General features: G+C 52.6%; 4 protein-coding genes across 4 annotated transcripts; 2 read left to right on the forward strand and 2 right to left on the reverse strand.

The window, feature by feature from the left end:
- Positions 1 to 201: 201 nt before the first annotated feature.
- VOLCADRAFT_104837 (uncharacterized protein) lies at positions 202 to 4553 on the forward strand (the record flags this gene model as incomplete). The annotated part of the gene is made up of 5 exons (XM_002950676.1): positions 202 to 750; positions 1256 to 1312; positions 1355 to 1748; positions 2661 to 2754; positions 3038 to 4553. 5 exons carry the CDS (start codon positions 202 to 204, stop codon positions 3270 to 3272), a joined length of 1329 nt encoding a protein of 442 aa, XP_002950722.1. The 3' UTR covers positions 3273 to 4553.
- Positions 4554 to 8492: 3939 nt separating this feature from the next.
- On the reverse strand, positions 8493 to 12192 carry VOLCADRAFT_91196 (uncharacterized protein; the record flags this gene model as incomplete). Its single annotated transcript, XM_002950783.1, has 5 exons — positions 8493 to 8957; positions 9607 to 9671; positions 9875 to 9902; positions 11333 to 11725; positions 12034 to 12192. 5 exons carry the CDS (start codon positions 12190 to 12192, stop codon positions 8493 to 8495), a joined length of 1110 nt encoding a protein of 369 aa, XP_002950829.1.
- Positions 12193 to 12951: 759 nt separating this feature from the next.
- Positions 12952 to 19572, forward strand: VOLCADRAFT_91197 (uncharacterized protein; the record flags this gene model as incomplete). The annotated part of the gene is made up of 10 exons (XM_002950677.1): positions 12952 to 13016; positions 13443 to 13535; positions 14088 to 14230; positions 14765 to 14856; positions 15512 to 15949; positions 16836 to 17110; positions 17645 to 17714; positions 17804 to 17905; positions 18520 to 18750; positions 19249 to 19572. The coding sequence occupies 10 exons, from the start codon at positions 12952 to 12954 to the stop codon at positions 19570 to 19572; spliced, it is 1833 nt and encodes a 610-aa protein (XP_002950723.1).
- A 1252-nt stretch (positions 19573 to 20824) lies between these two features.
- Positions 20825 to 24564, reverse strand: VOLCADRAFT_104838 (uncharacterized protein; the record flags this gene model as incomplete). Its single annotated transcript, XM_002950784.1, has 4 exons — positions 24344 to 24564; positions 22490 to 22722; positions 21242 to 21418; positions 20825 to 20960 (listed from the first exon to the last, which is right to left on the reverse strand). Exons 1-4 carry the CDS (start codon positions 24494 to 24496, stop codon positions 20825 to 20827), a joined length of 699 nt encoding a protein of 232 aa, XP_002950830.1. The 5' UTR covers positions 24497 to 24564.
- Positions 24565 to 24692: the final 128 nt, after the last annotated feature.

The raw sequence follows: 24692 nt of genomic DNA on the forward strand, positions 1-24692 counted from the left end.
GCACCCTAACCGTACTCCAACGGGAACGGCACCGAAATATGTTTGTTGTGTAATTGTTTATGGGGTGATGATTACAAGTATCTGACCGGGCCTGACACTGGCCCGGTGTGTGGCATGTGGTGTTTCTGTTACACATGTGTGTAAGTATGTATGTCTTGAAGACATGACCTAGGTCGAAGCCCACATGTCGTGCGTTGCACGATGCTTTTCTGGGGCCCCCAATCCGCATCCAGATATGTGGCGGCGAACAACCGCACCGTCTTCGAAAACACCACCGAGGCCAACATCACGTCGTACTACCTGCCCTTGTCCACATTTCTCCGGGGAGGACACGAAAAGTGTGATGTGTACGTTATTGGGTCGTACGACGAAAGCTTCAACGACCCTGACGTCCAGGACTTTATCACCAGTTTCGTCGCCATGGGCAAGGGCATCATCGTGGTAGGCCCCGATCTCATGCCCAGCAAATTCTACGCGCCGGATACTCCTGCCGTACCTGCCGTACCGGAGCCGCCGGTAGCGCAGGCGGCCGCAAAACCGCAACCGCAACCGCAACCGGATAACAGTGGCCATATGGGCGGTGGGGCACGGGGAAGGCGATCGCTGATTGGCCGTTATGACGGCTCTACGAGCAACCTGCTGGGTGCGGGAGCGACCGAGGAGACGATTATGCAAATGTGGGAGGCAGAAGGCGCCGATGCCGTTGGCAGTGGCTATGTGATTGTACGACGGTCGTTGCAGACGGGTGGGGTAAGTAAGGGAGATGCAAGTTCTTATATGAAGTGATGTGTATCGTTTGGGTAGGATTTTGCGGCCGCTGTACAGCTGCGCGATTGTACGATTGTGGTGAAGCTGGGGAACCCGCGGCGCCGCTGCAGCGTGGCTGTATCTGCTACCTCTCTCCCCCGGGGGTTGGGGGCACCCGCATCCTTTTCATCGTCCATGAGTGCCGACTGCTGTGTGAAGTCATGTTCGGAGTCAGCACCAGCACTTGCACCAGCACCTCCAAGTGGAATCTGCCCCCAGATCAACGGCGGCGTCAACTCCAATTCTGGTCGGTTGCCACGTGTATGGGTGTACACGTGTATGGGTGTATGCGTGTATGGGTGTATGCGTGTATGCGTATATGCGTATATTCGTGTATGGGTGTAGATTGTCTCGGTTACAGAGCAGCCGGTGCCTGTGTGTTGCTTCCTCTCCCGCCTCTCCTTCCATACCCTCCCCTTCCCCCCTTCTCTTTCTGCCATCTCCCCAGGACTGCCAAAATCCCCATGCAAAAGCCCGGGCCCGCTTGCCGCCTTCTCCGGGACCGGTGACATTTTTTACCCTCCCGTGATAACAACAACCCCCGCAGGGAAACGACCTCGCCAATAAACTAAACTTTAACATCAACAGGGCCAAGGTCAACGACCCAGGCGGCAGACTTTTGCAGCCAGGCTCGCCTGGTGGAAACGGACTTGAGGACGCCCAGAAATACCTCTCCTATCTGAAGGGCCAGAGGAACCTTACGTACAACGAAATATGCAATATTCGTGATACAATTCGCTGGGTTAAGGAAACCGTTCGCCCGGGCACCACGTCAGCGGACGCTCTGCTTCAAATGATGTCTGATATTGAGGAAGAAGAGAAGAAGCGGCCAATGTTTCCACCGTTCACACGCCTGGCGCCGCCGAGACGGCCGCCTTGGTACGATCCGCCATCACCGAGGACGCCGCCTTCGTACTTATCTAGGCCGCCGCCGTTGCCTGGTGAGTTTCATGCGTCGTGCCTCGTGCGTCGAGCGTGCGTAGCATGTTTACGGATGTCCGCTACGTGTACGCTTGTGGTGTGTGTATGCCTGCATTACGCCTCTTTGCGTATGTATGATGTTGTTACAGGGTGGTATAGCTTCACCAGCGGCCCCCTTTCCCGAGGCAGTTCCCTGCTCTCCCCTGCGAGAGGGGCACCCTAATCCATTCACCCCATCCGACTTCAGAATGTATTCGTTGGGTTCAGCAACTCACCACCAGCATCCAACCAAATCTAGCGGATAAACGGCGCCAAAACTTAGTTCTTCCTGGTCAGCTCGCAAGTTGATATAATCACGTCCTACACCGTCCACAAGATGTAAGTAGGTAGGTAGGTAGGTAGGTAGGTAGGTAGGTGTCTTGCGTAATTCATTGTCTTTATCCAATTGTTTCTAATTAATTTGGTATTTGCTCATGATTTGGTATCTCGGAAAGCAGCAGGGGCCCCTTTTATGCATTCGAACATACATACAGTCGTGTTGTCGCCGCCCAGCTCACGAAGGAGAACCACACATGTACACATCATACACAAACTGTAGTAGCTGGTACACAGTACGGCTCTACAAATACGCGCGTAGCGCGACCACCAGCATCTCGAGGGGCCTTTTGAGCGGGGCCAGCTACTACACAAACATACATACAAACAGGCAGGCACGCCCTTGCTCTTCGCCCATCAGCGCATCGCTCCCGACCACCTCGTACAATTATTACATGTAAGATAAAAATAACCTTTTCGGACATTTCCCGCGGCCCCCGGAGCTCGTGACAGTGAGACGGTTCTCTTCTTCTCCTCAAATCCCCTCTCCCTCCCTCCTCCCCCTCTCAGTTTAATGTCCCCTTCCCGCACCCGCTGACCACATCGCCTGCGCGCAGCCAATCTACCTCCCAACGTACGCTACGTTGGCTGCTATTCCGAATTTCCCAAAAATGGCACTCCGCTGCTGAATAAAAATGTTACTGTCAACGCGTGAGTCCTGCTAAGGGCACGGGTATGCTGGAGGGGAAGGAGGATTGAGTTTTGAGTTTTGAGAATTTCAGGGCTTTGTTTTTTGGGCTTTGCGTTTTTTGAAACTCGATTGCTTTTTCGTTTTTCCCCACGGTGCATCCGGTAGCCGCAGTCATGTTTCGTGTTCTTCACCGTTAGGGATCCTTCAATCTCGCGGTTCAGTAATGATAATGTTCTCCCCAGCTCGTTACTAAAAAATATTATTGCCCTGCTTAACTCAACAACGCGCGCGGCCCTTGGAAAGGTGCTGGAACGTGTCAACATCCGCCTACAACGCCAAGGCCGGCTACCTCATTGGTATGCAGAAGATTAGATGTTATGGCGCCCAGCTGCCATCCACGGATAATTTAAACTCAGCATTGAGTGATACACAGTGCGATGCGCCCTGTACAGATCAGCCAGGACTGGTGTGTGGCAGCTTCGGAAATAGTCAGGGGGTCCCGGGTTCAACCGCCTTCGCTGTGTACTTGCTGGTATAGCGCTAATGGGCAATTATGTTTCTACATTCGGTCTTTGTAATTTTGTTATAAAGGAAAATAAACTTTGGAATCAGGTTTATAGTAGGTCAGGAGCATGTAAGGATGGATCCTGCTGATGACTTGATGTAGGCGGAGCCTTGAAGAGTGGTGCCGGGGAAGATATTTGTGAGTACTTGTAGGTATGCGAATTAATCATATTGGATCGGATCGGATTTGTTTCTTCCTGCGAAACCATCTGATCGAGACGCAACACAGGAATGATATTTTCTTTTCATGGTTGCGTGGCCCGATGGAGACTTAGTCAAGCATGAGGTTCCCCGTTGATCATCGTGCGAGGCAGGCCATGAGCTCTGAATGGTTTTAGATATCGTCTTGAACAGCCATATCTCTCCTATCGACCTGTCGCAGAAAATTTGTATTCTCTCGCTACACGCAAGAAGCGCAGCTGCTGAGATAATTCCATATCCTTTACAGATTGCAGCAGGTATCGAGCAGAAGGCAGGAGAGCAGGTGCATGTACAGGTGCATACGCCGAGGCCGCTACTTGGCCTACTGCATCCGTGCCTGAACCCCCTCATAGGCGATACCTTATCAACTGCGTGTTATTTCATGCCACGGGATACGCACCTGTGCATGTGTTGATTTGTGCCGAACCTTAAACTTCGTGACGTATTGTGTGTGCGGGGTTTTTAGACGACTGTGAGAAGCTACAAAAGTCCCTATGGCATAAAACGAGGGGTAAACCCCCCTTAAACATAACCCAGGGGTTAGGGGTAGGGGTAAGTGGCTATGTACGAAGGGAGGTGGGTAACCTAACCCGGAGGCGGGTAACCTTACCCCTTACCGAGGGGTAACAAAGGGGTCGGGTGTCACGACATTGTAGCGTCACGTTCATTTTACCGTCTTTCTTACTCGTCTAGGTTATGTCGGTATGAATATGCGTATTTCGTGTTGTCTTATACTCGTGTAAGGTGTTTGGTAACTACCTTACACTCGCATCACTGATTGATTTGTGGACGAAATGTGATTGCATACTCGCTTGTGTATGTTTACGTATTTTACCTGTGAATTATCCCTTACTTGTGTGAATGTTTTGTCACACCGAGACAATGTGCTTTACTATCGTCATTCGTGGACTATACGTCGTAGTCGCACTCAAGGCTTATCTCTTGAGGGCCTCCTGTTATCGATTGCTTGACTTCGGTAATTGTAGTGAGCTTGGTAAAGTCGCTTTACGGCTCTTCTCTTCTCCATTGAAAATTGTAACGTTCGTTGAGCTAGACAACAAGCCCAGCAACAAAGTAAATCATGAGTCAGGGTAAGTCAAGTATGCGTATATATTCTACTAAGGAGTTAATTATGCATGTATCGCAATCACCCCATGACATTTCCCCATCTAAAACCCTGGAGATCAATACCGAGTCAGGTTCGACCCCATCACCCCTTGCTCTCAATTTCCACAAAATAAATGACCTGTAGAGGTCTCATGCGAAGACGATGGGACTCGAACCCACAACCCTCAGATCCGAAGTTTGATGCGCTATCCATTGCGCCACGTCTCCAGGATGAATAGGGACGTCTAAGGCAAGTATACAAAACATATAAGCCGCACATGTGCGTGGCTCATCCAGCCCATAGCGTGTACTCATCTGTGTTGTGCACACCACGGACCATGAACATTGCGTCTAAGATGCGTGCTCATTCCTCACCGACTAGTAGCCTCTGCACACAACCTAACAGCAGCAGCAGGCAGGAGCAGCAGCGGATCATGTCATCTAGATAGTGATAGCACGGATGCACCATCCGAATACACCATATACAGTTCCGTGCAGACACAGTAAATACGCTAATTGTGGCACAAGTGGCATAGACAAATATCCCCTCGACCCCAAGAGGTTGGGTGCACCCTCATCCCAATAGACGGTGATGTACAAGAGTTTAGTGCCCTGCAAGACTATGCACCAGGAGTAGAGCTGACGCCGCCGTCAACCCAGCCAGATCCTCAAGCTCTGGATGCTGCTGGTAGTGGGTGCTGAACCCCATACTACAATCACTGACTTCTAGTCAGTGCGGAGCTCACAAAAGCCTGCACTCATGGGCGATGAGAAGGATGAGGATGCCCAGACACATCAGGCAGGGAAGGTAGGGACTGCATGCGTGCCAGGTATGCTATAGCCTACTAGCTAGCGCGAGGCCACTTGTGATGAAGCTACATAAAGCTACCGTCCTTTTTCACACACAATCATACCAGGAGGCCTTCTGACACCTGGGGCACGAGCAAGAGTGTATGTGTGTGCGTGTTAGGCCCTGCCAGGTGGTGTGTCCATCTGCTCATATTTTTACATGTGTGTGTGTGAAAACAGGGGGGTGTATCTTCGCCCGTGGCAGCTACCCTGCGAAACCCTGCCTTCCCCGGTATTTCGGGGCACCCTCATCCAGTCACCCTAGTCAACTTCTCAGTGGATCGCTCAGGTTCCGCACCCACCACCAGCATCCAACGGAATCTGCCGGGTCGATAGCGGCCCAACTCCATTCCTGGCCGGCTCGCGGGTTAACTATATCCCAGGCCACCACCGTCCATGAACTAGGGGCGCAATGCCTTCCACCATCGGAAGGACTTTTGACCCTAATGGGTATCGATCCCGGGATCTCCCGAGGGCAATGGTCGCGCCTTACCAGTAGTGCCAAACCCTAGTATAATATAAACCCTAATAAAAACCCTAGTAAACCCTAGTATAGTACTTGTGTATATGTGTATGTGCAGGAGGAGGGAAATAGAAGCCAGTTGTTACTAAGCCTGTTGATTTGGAGGTGGGGGTGGGAATGATGCATGCATTGCGTCTGTAGGTTGATATAGACCTATTTTGGTGCCCTTGCTTGTGGCATTAACAATGCCGATGGCAAGCAGCTATTATATGATGAAGCATGATTTGCGAATGACTACATATGCAGATATCATAATGAATGACTTACTATCTACTTGTATTGAAGTATGGCCCATTTCGGGTCATACCGAAGTATAGTTTTCACTATGCACCACATTTGACATGTACGGCGGTCGAATGTTCAGTGATCGGAGACGATGGGACTCGAACCCACAACCCCCAGATTAGAAGTCTGGTGCGCTATCCATTGCGCCACGCCTCCACACCTTTGCTTCTCTTTGGTAAGGGCTTACCCCAAGCTTGTGGTTAGGTTACCCACCTACCTTCGCCCATAGCCACATGGGTAATGGAGCCAGGGTGGTCTGGTGAAGACCTGTAGGTAGTTTGATGGCCAAAAAGGGGCACATCGTAATACGAAGCCAAATGCAACCTGCGAAAGGGGCCAGAGTTCCCTCAAGGCGATAATCAGCAGCGATAAGGATTTACCTCACCTACTGAGTGTGCCAGGCGTGAAGGCTATGGACCTTGATAAGCCCACACAGGAGTTCGGCTGGTTGACAGGGTTTTACGGTTTATTGCGGTTGATAAAAAGGGACCACAGGGTGGGTAATGACCGCATTCAGTTGCAGTTGAAGCAGTACAAGCATTGCATGCGCCCCCTTGTGAATCATATGGACTTTGGGATCTGAGGGCTTTGCGCCCAACTGTTTTAGGCTCAGTAGGCTCAGTAGGCTTGCAAGTTGCAGCAACAGCAAAGTTCACGCAGGGTCAGAACGCGCAGCAGTACTAATCCCTTCTACCGTCCTTCCCACAGTAGTGAAAGGCGCCATATTGGATAGGGGGTTCCCTTTCCGCCACTCCAAAGTGCGTGTTCCGTAGCACAGATACCTAGGGCCCTCTGCACAGCCATGTTTTACATGTACTGTACCTGGTATGTCACATGCCAATCTTCAATGCCTTCAGCCTGAAGTCTTGGACGGTATATTTAAGGGTGTCACACGTGGGGCCCATGCCAGAGTACGGCACACGTACGGCGCTCACCAGAATGGTGCCAGTCACGGCGGGCGATTGTGTGCGACTACTGTGCAGTATCTGTGCAAACCATGGGCCGGGGTGGTTATGGCCTGCATTGCACGAGTTGATCGATTCCTCCAGCTGCATCGACATCAAGTCTCTGCAGGGGAAGGAGTAGGTAGTGTAAGGCATCTCAAAGAGCGACTAATCTCAGCAGCATCAGCCCATTCACGCAATCCCGCGTCACTTCAAGAGGCCATCTGTAGCAGCCGGTACACAGTACGGTGCTATAAATACGCGCAGAGCGCGACCACCAGCAACTCGAGAGACCTTTTCAGCGGTCAGCTGCTACACCATCAAATCACCACATGCATATGCAGATGAGTGGTGGGAGGAAATCGAGGAGGAAATCACGTCACTGCACCGACAAGGTACGACAAGGTACTTGGAACAGCGACCCATGAGTGTTGTACCAGGCCGATGGGTCTGCAACATTAAGGTTAGCTGAGTGGCGCTGGAGGTGAGGTAGAGTGTAGTATTCTAGGTATCACGGGATCACGTATCCGCCGATCACGATCGATTCGTTTCTGCAAAAGACGTGATACAACATAGCGGCACCGCTAGTCTGTTCTACATTACCCGTAACGGCAATCTTGGTTTCAACCTTACCGTCCGTAACGGGGTATCCATGTGGATAAATTGTTTCCAAAGGAAGCTTTTTTCCATGCTTTTTACACGAACTTTGTTCGGGACTTCAGAGGAAAGAAACACACTTTTCTTTGCATCTTTACCTAAAATCGCTAAAAAAACTAAAAAGCCTCATGCCATGTTTATTTTAGTATAATAAAGGACCTCAACCTGTTAGACCTGGTTGTAAAGTGGCAGTCAGTCTGTCGGAAGGACGTTTTTGGACGTTTGGTGGCGAGGTTAGCGCAGTGCACGGCCACGTGGCTGCTGCTCATCCCACCTTGCGCACCATTTACACTTCCTACGCGGTAATAATAATAATGTAAGTCACCACACCTCGCTCTACTCCAATGCTGGCACTTTAAAACCAGGCAGCCATATTGCAGCAGCAGGGCCGCCAGGTATCTATCTGTTCTTGATTATTACATATTCACCTAGTTTCAATCATCACATATTCACCTAGTTTCATTTATTACAAAGGTTCACCACACTAGTTATTTCACGGACCACCCTCGCTCTATCCATGCGAATATGGGTTGGTATGCTAGCTAGGGCATCCCCAGCAATTCCGAAATGCCGCTTCTTTTCGAACCCCCACCTCCCACCGCTCATCATCACTCGCCATCTGCACACTTTACTTCCCTGCCGCCGCCGCAGCAGCAGCCTTCCTGCGCCGCCGCAGCAGGGCCACCAGGAACAGCACGTCCACAGTCACCATGACACCACTCCAACCCACAAAGAAGGCTGTGTAGGCGCCCCAGCCCAGGCGGCTGTACAGCGGCCCCGCTAGCACACCCGACAGCCCCGTCCCGAACAGCACCAAAGTGTCCATCACGCCTTGTGCCACGAACTTGGTGGTTGAGTCGTAGGTGTTGGTGACCAGAGCCGAGGCGCCTACGTAAGACCAGTTCCAGCCGAGTCCAACCACTGAGTTGCCGGCGAAAAAGATGGGCAGGTGTTGCCCCGCGAAGAAGATTGCAGCTCCGGCGGCTAGCAGCACGGAGCCGCAGGTCATGGTCATGTGGGCGGTGATGAGGCCAATGACATCGCCGGTGAATAGCGAGGGGAGGAACATGCAGATGATGTGAACCTGGATAACCTGCTGGATAGAGGGCAGATTGTAAGTATGTATATAAACATATGCGCGCATTTGTGGATGTGGATATATGTGGTTATGGATGTGCTTGTGGATACACGCATCAGAAACGACATGATGGATGGGTGGATGCATGGATGGGTGGATGCACGGAGGAGGGGTGGATGCACGGAGGAGGGGTGGATGCACGGAGGAGGGGTGGATGCACGGAGGAGGGGTGGATGCACGGAGGAGGGGTGGATGCACGGAGGAGGGGTGGATGCACGGATGTCCTCGCGGAAGCCCACATACACCCATACGCACATGTGCGCATGTCGAATGAGAGCAAAGCAGTGCTCGCCCAACATACATCAGAACTGAACGCGAGTGTGTGACATGCAGATAAGGTTGTTCCTAGTGAACTATTTGCAGGTGCCTGCTGTTGTATCACATCTTATCGCAGGAAAAGAACCGAGCCGTGGATGCTAGATCCCATGATACCCCCTGGATACTACACCCTTACACACCAGCAGACGAAACCAACAGAAAACAAAAGCAGAATGCACAAAACCGGCAGGTGGATGCGCCTCGTGGCAAATCAGTACAGGGAAAATACACAAACCGGAAAAACGAACCACCTCGTCTGCCCCCTATCACACCTGCCGTGCCCTACCTGCGTTGTCTCTCCGAAGCTGTACTTGGAGTCCCGAATGGCCAGAGGACTCGCCGTCATCATACCTGCAGTCGGGGGCCATGCCATGATCGGCGAGAAGAAGAAGGGGGGAAATCAATGATTTCTGGTTCCAACTTAAGGCTGCGGCTCGGAAATAATGGAATTATTGCCCTTCCCATGGGGCCAACAACACCCTCAACAGTAGTGCGTTATAATCATGCCAGATCATCGCTTCAAGGCGAAAACTGGCATCGCCATCAGCACTCACCGCCACCTGCATCAACTAACCCACCCACCTGATGGGGGCGGGGCATGTGCGCCGGGCGGGATCCTAAGAACCCTTCAGCAAGCATGATGCATATTACCAATATATGCAACTATGCTCGCTGGCCATTTTTTCCTCCAGCTCTCTTTGTTATCTCCATCTCCATCTCTGTCCTCATGCGTCCCCATATGGTGTGAGGCGGCGTAAATGGGACGCACACTGTAGTAGCTGGCCGCCGAAAAGGCCTCTCGAGATGCTGGTTCACACGCTTAGCGCATATTTGTAGTTGTTATGTTTGATGTACAGTGTGCCGGCTACTACAAACGCACACCCACCTACCCACTCACCTGCCATTGTGAAGTAGGAGAGGCTGGCAGTTATCACTGGCACCAAGTAGCCCCACGACAGGAACAATCTGCGCAGGGATTCCCGTCTTATGCCACCCTCAGGTCCAGAGCTGTGACCGTTGCTGCTGCTACTGCCGCCACTGAAATGACTTTTGTTGCTGACCTGTCCCGCCATTGCTGACTCAGAGTCCCAATGCCTCTCCAGGGGGGCCCCCACTGCCGCCGACGCCACTACTGTGGCCTCTGCAACAGGGCCTGAACCACAACCTGAACCAAGACCGGGACAGGAGGATTCGCTGTCCTGCCGCCGTTTTGTTGCTGTGAATTCCCTGGTGGTGGTGCTCGGCTGCTGCTGCTGCCGCTGCTGCCAGGTCGCGACGAGCTCCCGGGCAGTTGCCCCTTCAGCATCATGGCTGATGCACTGCTGTGCGACACAACCTGCAGCCCCCGCTGCCCCTACACCTGCACTCACCGCTGCCATGGCTGCTGCAACTGCTGCTGGCTCTGCCGCTCCCCCTGCTGCTACAGACCCCTGCGCGTCTGTAACACCTACATGCATGTATTGCAGCCAGCGGGTAGTGGATGGCAGTGCCTGCTGCCGGTCCTTGTGAGCCCCTCGATCGGAGGATCGTGGTGGTGGACGCCCCACCATTTCCAATGCTCCTCTTGCTTCCGCTAGGGGCCCTGTTCTGGCTCCCTCTAGTGCTCCTGTTTCTGGACCTGCTTCTGGGTTTGCTACAGCTAATGCTTGAGGGCTTGTTGGCAGCTCCAGTCCGTGCTCATCACTGCCAGCAGTTGCAGGTGCCATCCCATGACGACCATCATAGGTGCTACTGCTGCTGCTGCTGCCGCTGCTGGTGACAGCAGCAGTGACGGCAGTAGTGATGGCCGCAGTGGCTGTGGTTGCAACAGTACCAGTAGCAGATGCAGCAGCACCAGCACCAGCACCAGCACCACCATCAGCACACGCCTTCTCTGCTGCTGCCGCCAACACCGGCAACATGTGAAACTCCACAACCGCAACCAGTATAGCATACAGCAAGCACAGTCCTGTGACAAAGCAGTACGTGGCAGTGTACGGCGGCTTCATCGCGTGCAAAGTGTGGCGGCCGACCTCAGGCCCCACCACGCATGCCAGCACTGCTCCTGTAACCACCAGCGAAAGGGCCTTGTGCTGCTGTCCAGCCGGTGCGAATTCAGTGGCTGCGAAACGCAAGCTGTTGGCCTGTGCGAAGCAGACGCCGAGGGGAATGCTGCCCACTATGAGCAGCCACAAGAGTTTAAATTGTGCTGCCAGGACCAGGAGCACCCCGCCGCCAATGCCCGCAGCTGCGGAAATAAGGAGTACAGGTTTGCGGCCAAATCGCTGCATAAGGAGTGACCCAGGGGTCATAGACACCGTGGCAGCGGCCATCATTATGCCGGCAGGTAGGGTGGAGGTGGCAGAGCCAGTGTAGTCACGTGCAGCGAGGGTGGTAGTGCTGAGCTGGATGAACATGACGGAGATCTGCGTGCCACATTATTGCCATCGACATTACATCATGTTATTAGCTTAGGCATTATATTGGCTGATAATAATGATAACCATGATTCTCGTGACAAAAGTCGTACCGAAGTTTTGCAAAAGTCCGGAAGTACAGGCGGTGGGAGCCGTCTGAGGTTCCGCATATCACATACGCGTGCAACCTCGCAGCTGGTGCTAGCTATATATCCTGCTCTGGGTCAACATGTGCCGGGGCGCGAGGATGACGCAGTGGAAGCCTGTAACATGCGTTCACAGCAGGAATGTGTTGCAGCCAGCTGTGCGGTACTCACCATAAGGCACCAACCCATTGACAATCCAAGTATATTCAGCATCCGCCGATGGTATGTCATTAAGGATCCGGGAGGCGACTGCAGCACGCCGAGACCATCACAAACACCGCCAATGGACTTGCTGCCGTTGGTACCGTTAGGTACTGCATGCAAGCCCATCCTCGTCGCGTTGTCCTGAAAATCCTAACAGTGCTATTGAGCTCTCTGTGTCCCAGAGAGCGCCCGGCGCGCCCGTACGTTCTGTGCTCCGTTGAGAACTGCCGGTGTTATCAAACCCTCAAATCTATTGCTGTTTACTGCAGTATGTTGGTACTATAAGTCTAATATGATTCCGTAACAGCATATGTCAGCAATGCTTGTTAACAAATGTGCGGCCTGCAAGGTCCACATACAAGCGTGCAGCAATTCCGAGCTTCATGAAGGATTGAAAAAAAGTCACGAATGATAGGTTCAACATAATGGTTCATCCACGATCTCCATAAGATCCCCATACATAGGTGAGTCCAGGTTCGTGGCCTCCAAAGTGTTAACTTACGTTTCACTGTACCCGAATGAGTCTTCGGGTTCAAGTATTCAAGTAAAATATATGTAGGTAGTTACCAAAGGATGGATACGAATGATTCAAGAAACGGGACACATGCGTTGCAGTCGTTAGCTGTTGACCGTTTTAAACATGACATAGCCGCGACCAGAGAGTAGAGCTGGATAACTCGTCGTTTGCGAAGGAGCAACGACCACTTTTCAGCATAGCTTGCTCTCTCGGGCGAATCAATATCATTATTATATACCTTTATATGATGGTGCCATTCTAATTTAAGAAAGCGTCGTACACGTGAACATCAGACATGGAGTACGAGTTAACAAACGATCCATCAAGCAAACTAAAACCTTGCAAGTTACCAAGGAGACTTCTCTTTCATGAAATGTACCGAACAGGCTGGCGCACACCTGGATACTGTCTGCTCCAAAGGCGTGCTCCTTCGGTGAGCCTTAAAGTCACGCAGGAATGGCCAAGTTGCGGCATATGAGCTCGAAGATGGTCCATCAGCATCCAACATCAGCAGCGTCGGTGTCGATGTGGCTGTGCAGTGCTGGCTGGACAGCCTGCGGCATGATCAGCGCCAGCCACTCTGGGCTGCGCTCATGGACATGTGACGTGGTGTGGGTGTCATGGAGCCGCGGCCCTCCCTGAAGCGGCTGCAGAGGGAGAGGAAGGAAACGCACAGCTAGGGCGCCTGATGCAGCAGCTGGTGACCAGCATGTGGTGGTCCATGCAAACCTTACGTGCCTCTTACACCACGGTGCAATGGGAGGTAGGAAAGGGTATGGCCCTGAACCTGACTCCAGGTGTGCGGATTACCTAGCTCTAAAACCCCAACCCACCCGCTCCCCCCACATCGCACTCATAGATGTGAAGGCGGGCACGCGACAGCTCCATGGACGATGGATCTTGAGCAACCAAAACGACCGTCTTGCGGGAACCGGTTCTTACAACTGGGCTGGTGAGGATATAAAATAATTGTTGCAAGAAATTGCATATTAAGATGCTTAATGACCCATCAGCGATAAAACCTGTTTGGGACAGGTACCCAATTGCCCCGGCTTTTATGCGCATAAGGTTGTCCTTGGCGTTATGAGAAACATTCTGGAGACATTGAGCTTCAGGTAACGATATGGATGAGACGAGCTTATTCTTGTAATGCTCGGCCAGGCCGGTAGCTACCAAACGAAAAACAGCTGCCGTACTGTCGCAAGTCAGCGACCTGCGATGCCGGGATAGATTCCCTGCAACAGGTTCTGAAATAACCTTTAAAGTTGTGATCTTCTTACAGTTAATACTGTGTGCTAAACATCCAATACTACCGCAGTGATCTGCGTTGTTCAGGCCAAATGCAGCGCTTAGGTCACGCAGTTGCGAAACAATGGCCATTTCTATCATTCCAAGAATTTTCATCAGCTTCAAAGACACTTTGCAGCGAAGGGCCTAGGCTTATACCATGGGTCCTGCCATCTTTCATCGCAACCTCCTTACCGGCACGCACGTACGCATGCAGCTCTGCAAGCGCGATTAGCATGAACCACCAGAAAGATCACGCCCATGCATTACGTGAGGACGAGGTCTGTGAAGCGCTCTACTTCTCCGGAACCGCGCCGGCGACCGACTGTCTGGGGCCCATCAGTGTCCGCGACATTCCTGGTAGGTTCCCCAGCAAACTCACTTCTCAGCTAAGTTCCCCAGTCAATGTTTCGTTTGACCAACGGCATCGAAACATTGACTGGGGAACTTAGCTGAGAAATGAATTGCCATTGGTCAAAGAAGCCGGACTGCACGGGGCCAGTAGGAAATTCTTTGCCGGCCCTAGCTGTACGGTTCTCGCTTTCAGGTTGGGATAAGGAACAATGTAAGCTGTTAGGGCCTAAAACCTGCGTAAACGGCTTCTAAGTACGGATTCATAAGTGCAGAATCAACGAGCTCGCTCGTAGCACTCGTCGCCCATCACCCTAATCCACCACACGTTACGCCAGCCCCGCTTCGTCCCACTCTTCGAAACCCCGCCGTGCCCATTTCTCCCCCCCCCCCTCAAATGCTCCCGGTTGACTCCCCCGTCTCACCATAACCCCCCGTCCATTCCCCCTCCACCCCCCGTCCATCCCATATCCTACACCGCCTACTGGTATTTTGCTATACCGTCCATTCCCACCCGGCCCCGCCCCGAAACCACAACTTCAGGTAAGGGCCGAGGCTTGGTTGCCCAGTGCGAGATGCGGCCAGGGGATCTAGTGATGGCCGTACAGCCGGTCGTTGTACTTCACGGACAGCAGGTACGTATCACGGCTCCTCGCGGGAAGAGAGTCTGAGACTTCTGAACAGGCGCTTTCTTGTCGCGTTATGTGTACGAGTGTAGCATCGACAAAACACGTGCGTACGGCAGACTTACTCGTGACGCTAAAACATCTTGACATTCTATCTCGGCCAGCAGCTGCTGCTGCTGCTTACCTCGCTGCTGCCTCCGCAGCTGCTCCTCCACCCGCGCTTTTCGTATTCATACTTGGCCCCCATTTGGGCGCCCATATCCACATCCCCTTACCCACATCCGCAAGGGCGGCTCTCACTCCGTTCCCTGGGACCCCCCTCAACAGGTGATGTGATGTGGAGGCTCGCCCAGTTGTTTACTTCTTTTTATTTTTGCTGCAACATTCCACCTCATTCCATACACATACATACACACACACTGCCCTGCAAAACCCTCCAAGAACACACCCACCACTTATCAGCACCACTCAGACCCGGCGCCATTACCCGCCTCTTCCCCCCAATTCCTCCCTGTCTATTCCTGGATTCGGAGTATCCGCCGGGGGCTCTGGCACCCAGGGCTTCACTCGTCTGTGGCTCGCCTTCTGTGGTGTGCCCTACACACCCCTTCCCCCCCTACCCTGACCCACGGGGGTCAACCGCCAACCCGCCACCCGTACACAGGACGCGATGCCCTCCCCCGAGGCCCTCGTGGAGTATCTGGAAAAGTCCTGGCCATCATTACCAGTACGGCACCGCTCCATTGTACGACAAATGTTCGTTGGATCAATCGACACTCATGCCAGAACCACCAGCAACCACCAACCACCAACTGACAGGAAGTTGCCTATCGCGTCTGAGGCTCGGGCTGCAGCAGACGCAGAAACTGCCGCAGGAACTTGCGGGGATGGCAATGATAATGGGGCCGTTGACTTTAGGGCCATTGTGTCGTACAATGCGTACGGCGACGAGTACGAGGATCTCCCCGCAGCTGACTTGCGTGGGCTTCCCCCACGGAGTCACGTGGGTTTGTGGCCGTACTTTAACCAACTCAACCACGCGTGCGCGCCAAACTGCGTGCACTATGTCGTGGGCTCCACGATGGTCGTACGCGCCGTACAGGTGGGTTGCCGTACGGCTTACGGGGAAAGCAGGGCTGGGTGGGCGCCGGAGGGTTTGGAAGGGTTTGGAAGGGTTGGAAACGTGGTGGATTGGGGCTTAAGAGGCGGGAAAGGGGTGAAACGGGGTTTGGTTTCGGAGCGTGAAGAGGGGTATGCCCGTGTATATGGCTAAGTCTGAGTAAATATTGTAAAAAGCGGGCTAAGAAATGTGAGGGGAGGATCTCATCAATCCATCAAACCATCAATCCATAAATCCATAAAACCATAAAACCATAAATCGGAGGTCTGAGGAATCGTAAGTACGTTAACTAGGGTTGCGAATAATTAAAATTAAATTATTCGATTACCCTACTGATGTTGATGGCAGCAATAATACATGAACAAGAACACATAATCACCCTGTAACAACATACATACATACATACATACATACATACATACATACATACATACATACATACATACATACATACATACATACATACATACATACATACATACATACATACATACATACATACATACATACATACATACATACATACATACATACATACATACATACATACATACATACATACATACATACATACATAACTGGTAATGGTGCGGAGAAATGCTCCAGGTGGTGCCAACACTGGCTGGTGATTGGCGTAGTGCTGTACGACATTTTGGGGCGTCCTGAGGGAGGGACGACACTGGGCTGCCGGTGGGTGGGATGTACTGCGTACGGACGAAGTACGGATGTACGGCAAAAGATTTTTAGGGCTTGCCATTGTCTTGCTGTTAACTTTGTGTGTTCTTGGAAGTAGTGTTGTACAATCGTCGTACAGACATTTTGACGTCATCGGTCATCATGGCCTGCTTCCCTGCTGTATCCCCCCTAGGTAATACCGGAGGGCTGTGAGTTGCTCGTGTCGTACCTTGGACGAGACGACCTGGCTCCACGACAAGTACGACAGGCAGCATTAAAAGCCCGATACGGCTTCATATGCAACTGCACGCGGTGTCAAACGGAGGCCGAGCTGCCGGAAGAGCTACAGGCTCTGCTGCAGCAATTGTACGACAGGGCTCAACACGAGCTCGCGCCGCGGTTCGAGCGCCTGGCGGCATCAGCGGCATCAGCGGCGGAGGAAGAAGGATTTTACGGCGCCGCTGGACCGTACGGCAACATTTACGATGATGATGATGACGGAAGCGATACTGACGGCGTAGAAGCGGCGACCGGCAGCAACAGCGGCGGCGGTGGCGGCGTGGCGTCCTCCGCTTTGGATGCTGGGGCGGCGGCGGCGGCGGCGGCGGCGGCGGCCGGCACCACCAGACTAGTCCCTGGGTCGCGCTTGACGGCGGCGGAGATGGCGAAGCGGGCGCTGCGAAAGGTATGTTTGGGGGAGAGAGGGTTTGGGGGGAGAGAGGGTTTTGGGGAGAGAGGGTTTTGGGGAGAGAGGGTTTGGGGGAGAGAGGGTTTGGGGGGGAGGATTCGACACCCGGGACGGGTTAGCTTGGTTTGGAATACGGAATTATGTAGGTGATGTGTTCCTGATGTGCATTCGTACAGACGTGTGTGCATGCGTGTACACACATACATACAGACGCACGCTTGCCGCCTTGGAAATCTCGCACTCTACTCGACCGGCACATGGAAGGCTACCTGCTTTTCCTGCTTCACTCCCTTTGCATGCATGCATGGTTTCAGCAGGGGAGCGCTGCTGCTGCTGCTGCTGATCTTCATGGTTCCGGAGCGAGTAGTGCTGGTGCTGGTGCTGGTGCTGCGTCAACGGCTACTGTTGTCGACCCGTTCCCAACGACCACCTCAACTACCTCAACTACCTTAACGACAACACCTCCCAATCAGTGGGCTGGCCCATCATCAGGGACGCAGCAGCAGCAGCAGCAGTTAGCCTCCCTGGAGTCGAGACTGGAGGACTGTGCCCGGCAACTGCACCTAGCAATACAGGTCCGGTACGGTGCAGTACGGTACGGCACGTGAGGAGGTTCCCAGCGTACGGAGGTACACATCAACAGATTCCCAACCTATTAACCTGCAGTCTGGACATACATACATACATACGCACAGACACCGTTCACGTTCACACTTCGTCGGATTAAGAGGGGAACGAAATAGAGGGGGGCAGCATCAAACCACTATGTGTTCGTACTCTCATATCATGTATATTATATACAATTATTATCATTCTCTCACATCCACTCTATATCTAGTATACGTATATGTACATGTATACATGACTAGGGGCTTGGGCCCCTAGTAAGGGCAATGCTAAGGTAATTCCTGGGTATGGGTCATTGTGGCGCCCTCAAAAGCGACTCTTTTCCAGCCGTCTATGGCGATCGATCTGCAATTCCCCCACTGTTTTGCGAGCCAAGATATCACATGTGACACACGTACGTTTCCTCACATTTCTTCCTCGCATACATCACACTTTTCTCTTGCATGGAATCTGTCTGGTTGCATTTGTGTTTCTGTAGGAGCTGCAAGAAGAGGATGAGGCCTTGGAGGATGGGGGGGCTGCTGCCAGTGGTGGGATCGCAACCGCCTCCGCAGCCTCGCAGGCGCCCGTGGCAGCATCTGCAGCCTGCAGGCTCCCTGGCTCTGGACGCCAGCTGACCCGGGTTCAAGCCGCACAGGCGGCAGCTTATCAACTTATGGAGCTGCTGCACTTGCACGCGGAGGTCACGGCCGCGGCAGCAGCTGGGGGCGGCCGCACTCAAGCTGCGGCATCCGGGGCTCTGCAGGCGTGTTGGCATGTGTTGGACGCCATTAGTCGGGGCTCGGAGCTGCAGGTGGAGCTTACTCACTTACTTACGAGGGGCTTTTGCTTTCGTGTGTGGCTGATGGCTGCTCGAAATAAACAGACAGGCGCATAAAAAACACACAAGAAAAAACTATCCTCTTATGCTCCTATCACTATCATTATCACTATCACTCTTAAAAACGAAGAAGGAGAATTATGCCGAAATCACCGAGAGCTATCCGGTCTGCTACTCTCTAGCTGGGTGCTCACTACCCTCTGTTAGAGACCCTCCTTGACGGGATACCGCACGTCGCGAGAAGTCTTGTGAAGTCTTGTGAAGAGGGGAGGCGGTCGTCTTGTGTGTGGCCATCCTATTTACTTGTGGGGGATGGATAGTTGCGGGTGGGGAAGGGGCTTGGTGGATGGTTGGGAAGATAACCAACACCGTACCCAACACCATAACCAACACAACAACCAACACAACAACCAACACCGTAACCAACACCGTACCTCTCAAGCTGCTGCTACTGCATGTATTGCTACGTAGGTATTTCAGGCTTGTAAAATGCTGAGCGACGCGCTGCAAGCAACATCACGCCACCACAACCATCGCCACGGCAAGGACGGCAGGGACCGAACGGCGAAGACAGCCGAGCGACAGCCCAAGTCGTCACCGTCACCGTCACCGCCAGACGGCTCTCCTCTGCCTACCTGCCCGCCCCCAGTCCTGACGACTCCGCCGCCGGACGAGGTTCGGGAGGCAGCATCTCTGCTGGGGTTGTCACTGCTGGCCCGGTACGGCAAACTGCAGGGCCAGCGGCTGACGCGGATGACGCAGGCAGCCATTCGGACGAGCCAGCGGTTCTTCTGAATCTACCTGAAAGGGGGGAAGGGAAGGGAGGGAAGGGGGGGAAGACGAACTACGAACGAGTGAAGCTGGAAGGGAGAAGATGGAGGGGGTAAGGGAGGGGAGGGAGGGAGGTGTGTTAAGGACCGGTAAAGCAGAGGGGAAGCCGTGATTGTCGTACGTCCGTACACACACAACCCAACACTTGCAGGAGAAGGAGACTCTGCCATTTTCTTCAAGCCTGTGTGTGTGTGTGTGAGCTCTGGCATGTTGGGGCACAGCTTATGTGAGCAGCACGGTATGCGGCGCGTGAGGGTTTGGGGCACATTAGGGATGGATGCGCGACTGGATGGATGTGTACTGGAACGAGCTGATGGATTGTATTTCAAAGATGGAGCTTTTCACAGTTCCAAGTTTCTCATCATCATCATCATCGTCATCGTCATCATTACCATCATCATCTAGTAGATTCGTCACGAAGTGTTGTAGCGCCTTATAGCGTTACAGAACTTAATCGCTGCGTGATTAAGGCATGGCTTGATAAGACTGAGCTACGAACACTCTACGAATACCTTAGAGTTCAGACGTGCTTCCTTACCAAGGAGTGCCACGCACTTGAGATACCTACAGACTCATCGGTTCGAGCAACCGATGTAGATCTGAAGAGACGTCGTACAATAGAAGTTGTTACGGCCTCCTAAGCAACGGGTATTTATACTCGGGAGGAAGCCTGGGAATAGAGATCCATCCATCAATCAAACCAACAATACACCGGTGAGGGAGATACCAGAAGCCTACGCTTCTGACGCTCCTTACTCAGAACAGAGCCCAGTCCTTGACGGAGCGAATCCGTCCTGTAACCTGTCGGCCCTCGCCGCTATATCACGCGCTAACACGAAGAGGATTTCCACTTCCATGCAGCCTACGTAACATAGACAAGTGAGTGCTGTGTGGCCCTAAGGGGATCGCACAAGGCATGTGCGTCTCTTGCTTAAGACAGTTGCAAGGTGGCTGTTGGGGGAAAAGGCTAGTTGCGACCGCCTGTGTTGCAGCTTCCATACACGACCCTGCATCTTATCCCCCAGGGTAATAATGACAGACGGTCCCAGATGGCATGTGAAGTACTTTCTGGGCTTATCACGGAATTTGCATCCACCGATGGGTTCTTTTCCGAAAAGTTCGTGATATAACAGCACGGGAAAACTCTTCGAAGGTAGGACGACAGGGTGAATAGTTCTTAATAAATAGTTGTTAATAAAAACATCTATTAATCTGCTCATCTGCAGCGATCGGTAGTTGTGTCAACTATCCAGCATCGCTTTACCTCTTCCTCCCTCTCGCGGCAGCATGAGTTGGAGACTGTTGATCCATTGAAAGGGATGAGCAGGGGTGAGCACTTCTCAACCACCTGCCTGTGGATTGATGAGACAATTTACAAAATCGGCGTAAGGCTGTAAAATATCAGCCATGATACTGTTCACGTTATGGGTTTCCATTCATATGCACGAAGTGCAGGGCGTCGGTGTGGTGGGTTGCCGAAAGGCCATGATGTCGTGATGTAAGGCGAGGGAGGGAAGAGCCTAATACTGGCAGAGCGCGAGAAGGCGGAGGAGATACGGCCGTGGTGCAGGGCGAGAGAGGAGCAAGTCGCTACCGGACGGGAAAGTGATTGGAAATCGCACATGCTCCCTACCTGCCTTGTGACGGCATTTGTGGGATCGAATTCCCGCATGGACCTTGGTGCCCATTCTTGTATCCAGTCTTCTGGATATCCCGCGATCCTGGTGATCTGGAACTTGGTCGCATGGTGCTCCGAAGCCCTAGGGATCTCTGTCCTAAATAATCAGTAAAACATTTTCCATATTGTGAGCTGCATGTTAAGGTGGTGGTGGACGTGGTACATCTTTCGTAAAAAGTTGGTGAACTGTATTTGTGCACTATCTTTTGAACCCCATGGCCACAACACTACTACTGAGCTCGCTTCAGTAAAGTTAGCCGTCACCATCGCCATTTCCCTCGTCACGGCTCAGACAATTATACCATTATCATACAGGCCACTTCTTTCCTGCTCCCCACAGGATTGCTGTAAGTGCGCCTCATGCAGCTGCCGAGCTACGTCTGCGTGCTTCCAAGGGCTATTGGCGGAACATGCTCCCTTCAGGCGTTCCGGCTTAAATTATTCCTGCACCAATGTTAGCCTGATCGTTTGAATTTTGGCTGTATGGGTTCGTATGCAGCGCCGGTCCCTCGGGTCTTTCAGGGTCTTCCAATTCAAAAGCGATATACAAAGCAGCACAGTGAATGCGGTTCATGCAGCACTTTAGGATGTCACCAGTTCTACGTAGTTTCAAAGTTTAAGCGAAGAGTTGCGCACGTGAAAGCTTTGTCATCTCCAGGGTCACTTTACTGCTCGCAACCAAACTAGTAGTAATTCCACCAGACTTGCACCTGCTTGTTACCGAGCGATATAGCACGCTATAGAAATACCATACAGGATGATGGCAACCCCAAAGCAAATAAATTCGACTGAGTCAGCGTCAGGTTAGTTGCGGGACCGCGCTCGGTTAGGCTTTCCCCCTCCGAAAGTAGCCTGCCTGCCGAAACGAAATGTTATGCGGCCAGCTCGTCACGCTCTCTACTACTTCTGCACTTGGTTCCCCAGATCTCCATCGGCAAGCCGTGTTGCGCCAGTTTTCCTGCCACACACTGAGTGGAAGTTAAAATCTTTCTCAATCCTCGTGCCACTTATCTACGAAGATTTGCAAACAAAGCCGGAATCTATCACGCCTATCCACGCCCTCGCAAAACTGCATTAAGGCTCTGCAGATGACAAGAGACCGGATCACATATTTAACAACGCAACGCAACGCAAATGCATGATGACGACTTTGGCTAGGCTAACCGCGAATTCGGTCGTGCAGGAGTCCTCCACGCTCCGCACCGCGCCGTCCTCCAGCCCGCTGGGACGTCGGAGATGCGGCCGAGTACGAGCACGATGGCAACAGCTGCCGCTGACAGCGGCGACGCAGCCGCCGACAACGCCACCGCCGACAAGGGGATCCCTTGTCCCACGCGGATACTCCTGTACGGCGTCCGCGAGGAATCCGGCGGTCCTGTTCGCGACTCTGAGCCGCTGAGCGAGGTTGTTGATTTCATGATGTCCCGCTCGGAGCGCTGAGGGGTTGGGGCGATGGCGGCGGCGCGATGGCGTCGGCGATGGAGGCGGCGCGGCGGAGACGAGCGATTGCTGCACGCACCGTTGGTGATATAATTCAAGCTTAGGGGCTCGTGCCTTTCATGAAGCATGACCGTGTGTGTGGTAGAGGGCGTGGTCGACGACTTTTGGTCGGGATGGGTCTATGTGGGATTCCGAGAGGCGCTATCAGAGGCACTGGATGGATGGATGGATGGATAGATGCAGACTTAGGCCTTGATGGTTTGGGCATTTGTACGGCAGTGTGGTGTACGGAATGCGGTAGATATGCCACAGTAGTGGTATATCGGCACCGCATGTTGTTGCGGTTGTTGCTGTTGTTGTTACAGAGTGGGGGGCTTCGGGGCCACTTGCACAGATTGTATAACGAACGCTCCGGCTCGTTTTGTACATATGTGCGCTGGAGGGCCATAACGGGCCGTATCGCTGCGCACACGCGCCCTACGTCTCTCCGGCTCTATTGCAGCGCCTCCGTAGAGTGCGATTTTTTGTTAACGCTGGCCCCGAACGGGTCGAGTGCATCAGCACAACACAGCCTCCTCAGAATGCGATTTTTCATGTCTCAAGACCAGGCGACGATTAGTATTACAGCATCAGTAGGCAGTAGCGTCACTCGTACCTTTACACTCGTACCTTTACTCGCAGTCCTCGTACATTCATGATGACATTTGCACAGAGGCTGCTGACAGGATCCTAGATGTTCGTTTTGGTTTGAGAATGTTTAGAGGGTTCTACCACCGAATGTGACATCAGAGGGAATGACGTACGACAGACGTACGACATGTAGCGTGTACACGCGCCATCGGATTAGGCAGCCCTGCAGCGCGCCGCTTTGGAAAAAGAAAAGCAAAATGCTTATTGGGCGGTTTTGGATATGTGGCAAATGCTGTTTGGCCTTGGCGAGTCACTGGGATGGCACTGGATGGCTCCCGCTTCAAAGCGAAGACGGGTTCCAGGCATACAGAAGCTATAGCGGCCTGGCAACGTCGTAGCCGCTGGTGGGGTGGGGGACGGCAAGGTTGATAGGTTGCCGTGCCGGCTTAAATTTTCAATCCCTTACTTGGCAACATCTCGAATGCGAATGCTTTAGGTTTGCACGCTATAGAAAACCTGTACGAAGGGTGTCTGTGCCGCGGGTTCTATGGAAAGTTCTTCGGCTTTCATATATGATGCGGTATTTCCGTTTTTAGGTATAAGGCACGTGCTACCTTACAAGAAGGTAACATGCAGTTTGCGACGAGGACACGCGGAAGTGCGGAGCAGGGCGGAGGTCTTGGAAAATGATTGAAGGGTTCGAAGCCAAGCCGCCAAACATGCCTTTTCTGAAAGTGTTCGCCGCAGGAAATGGTCTCAGCAAATAAGTGTTACGCTTGGAATGTTGTTGCCGTGTTTCATATTAAAATCATGGAGAAGGATATGTAAAATAGTTAAACGCCTGACTCTTCTCGTCATATCCCATGTAATGAATCATGAAACATCGTGCCATCATCAACATCGGGCCATAGCAATCGATGGGTCGCGTGCTGTGAGTTTCGGAGCGACCTTGTGCGAGCGACTGGACGCGACCCAGGCACACCTTACCCTTGGGCCGGCAAACAATCGATCGTGCGGTGGCGCGAAGTGCAAAAGCAGTGACGATGGGAAAACAGCTCCAATACGGACCGAGGCAGGATTGAACCATAACTCGATACCATATGAAAGGAACTGGCTCCAGTTGGCGACTGGAGGAAGCATTAGTTCCTAACTTGCCCGATCTGCAGAGCCCGACATCAAACGCTGACTGAGAGACAAGGAAGAGAAGAATACTAAGCTTACAAATAATGGTGTAGGAATGCCTTAAATAGTCTGGCAAAGCCTTGCACGACACAGAGTCGTACCGATCAAAGCCAAACCATACGTACTCGGTAACGAACACAAATCCCTTACAGTT

This window comes from Volvox carteri (genome assembly GCF_000143455.1).
Source record: "Volvox carteri f. nagariensis unplaced genomic scaffold VOLCAscaffold_20, whole genome shotgun sequence".
Taxonomy (NCBI): Eukaryota; Viridiplantae; Chlorophyta; class Chlorophyceae; order Chlamydomonadales; family Volvocaceae; genus Volvox; species Volvox carteri.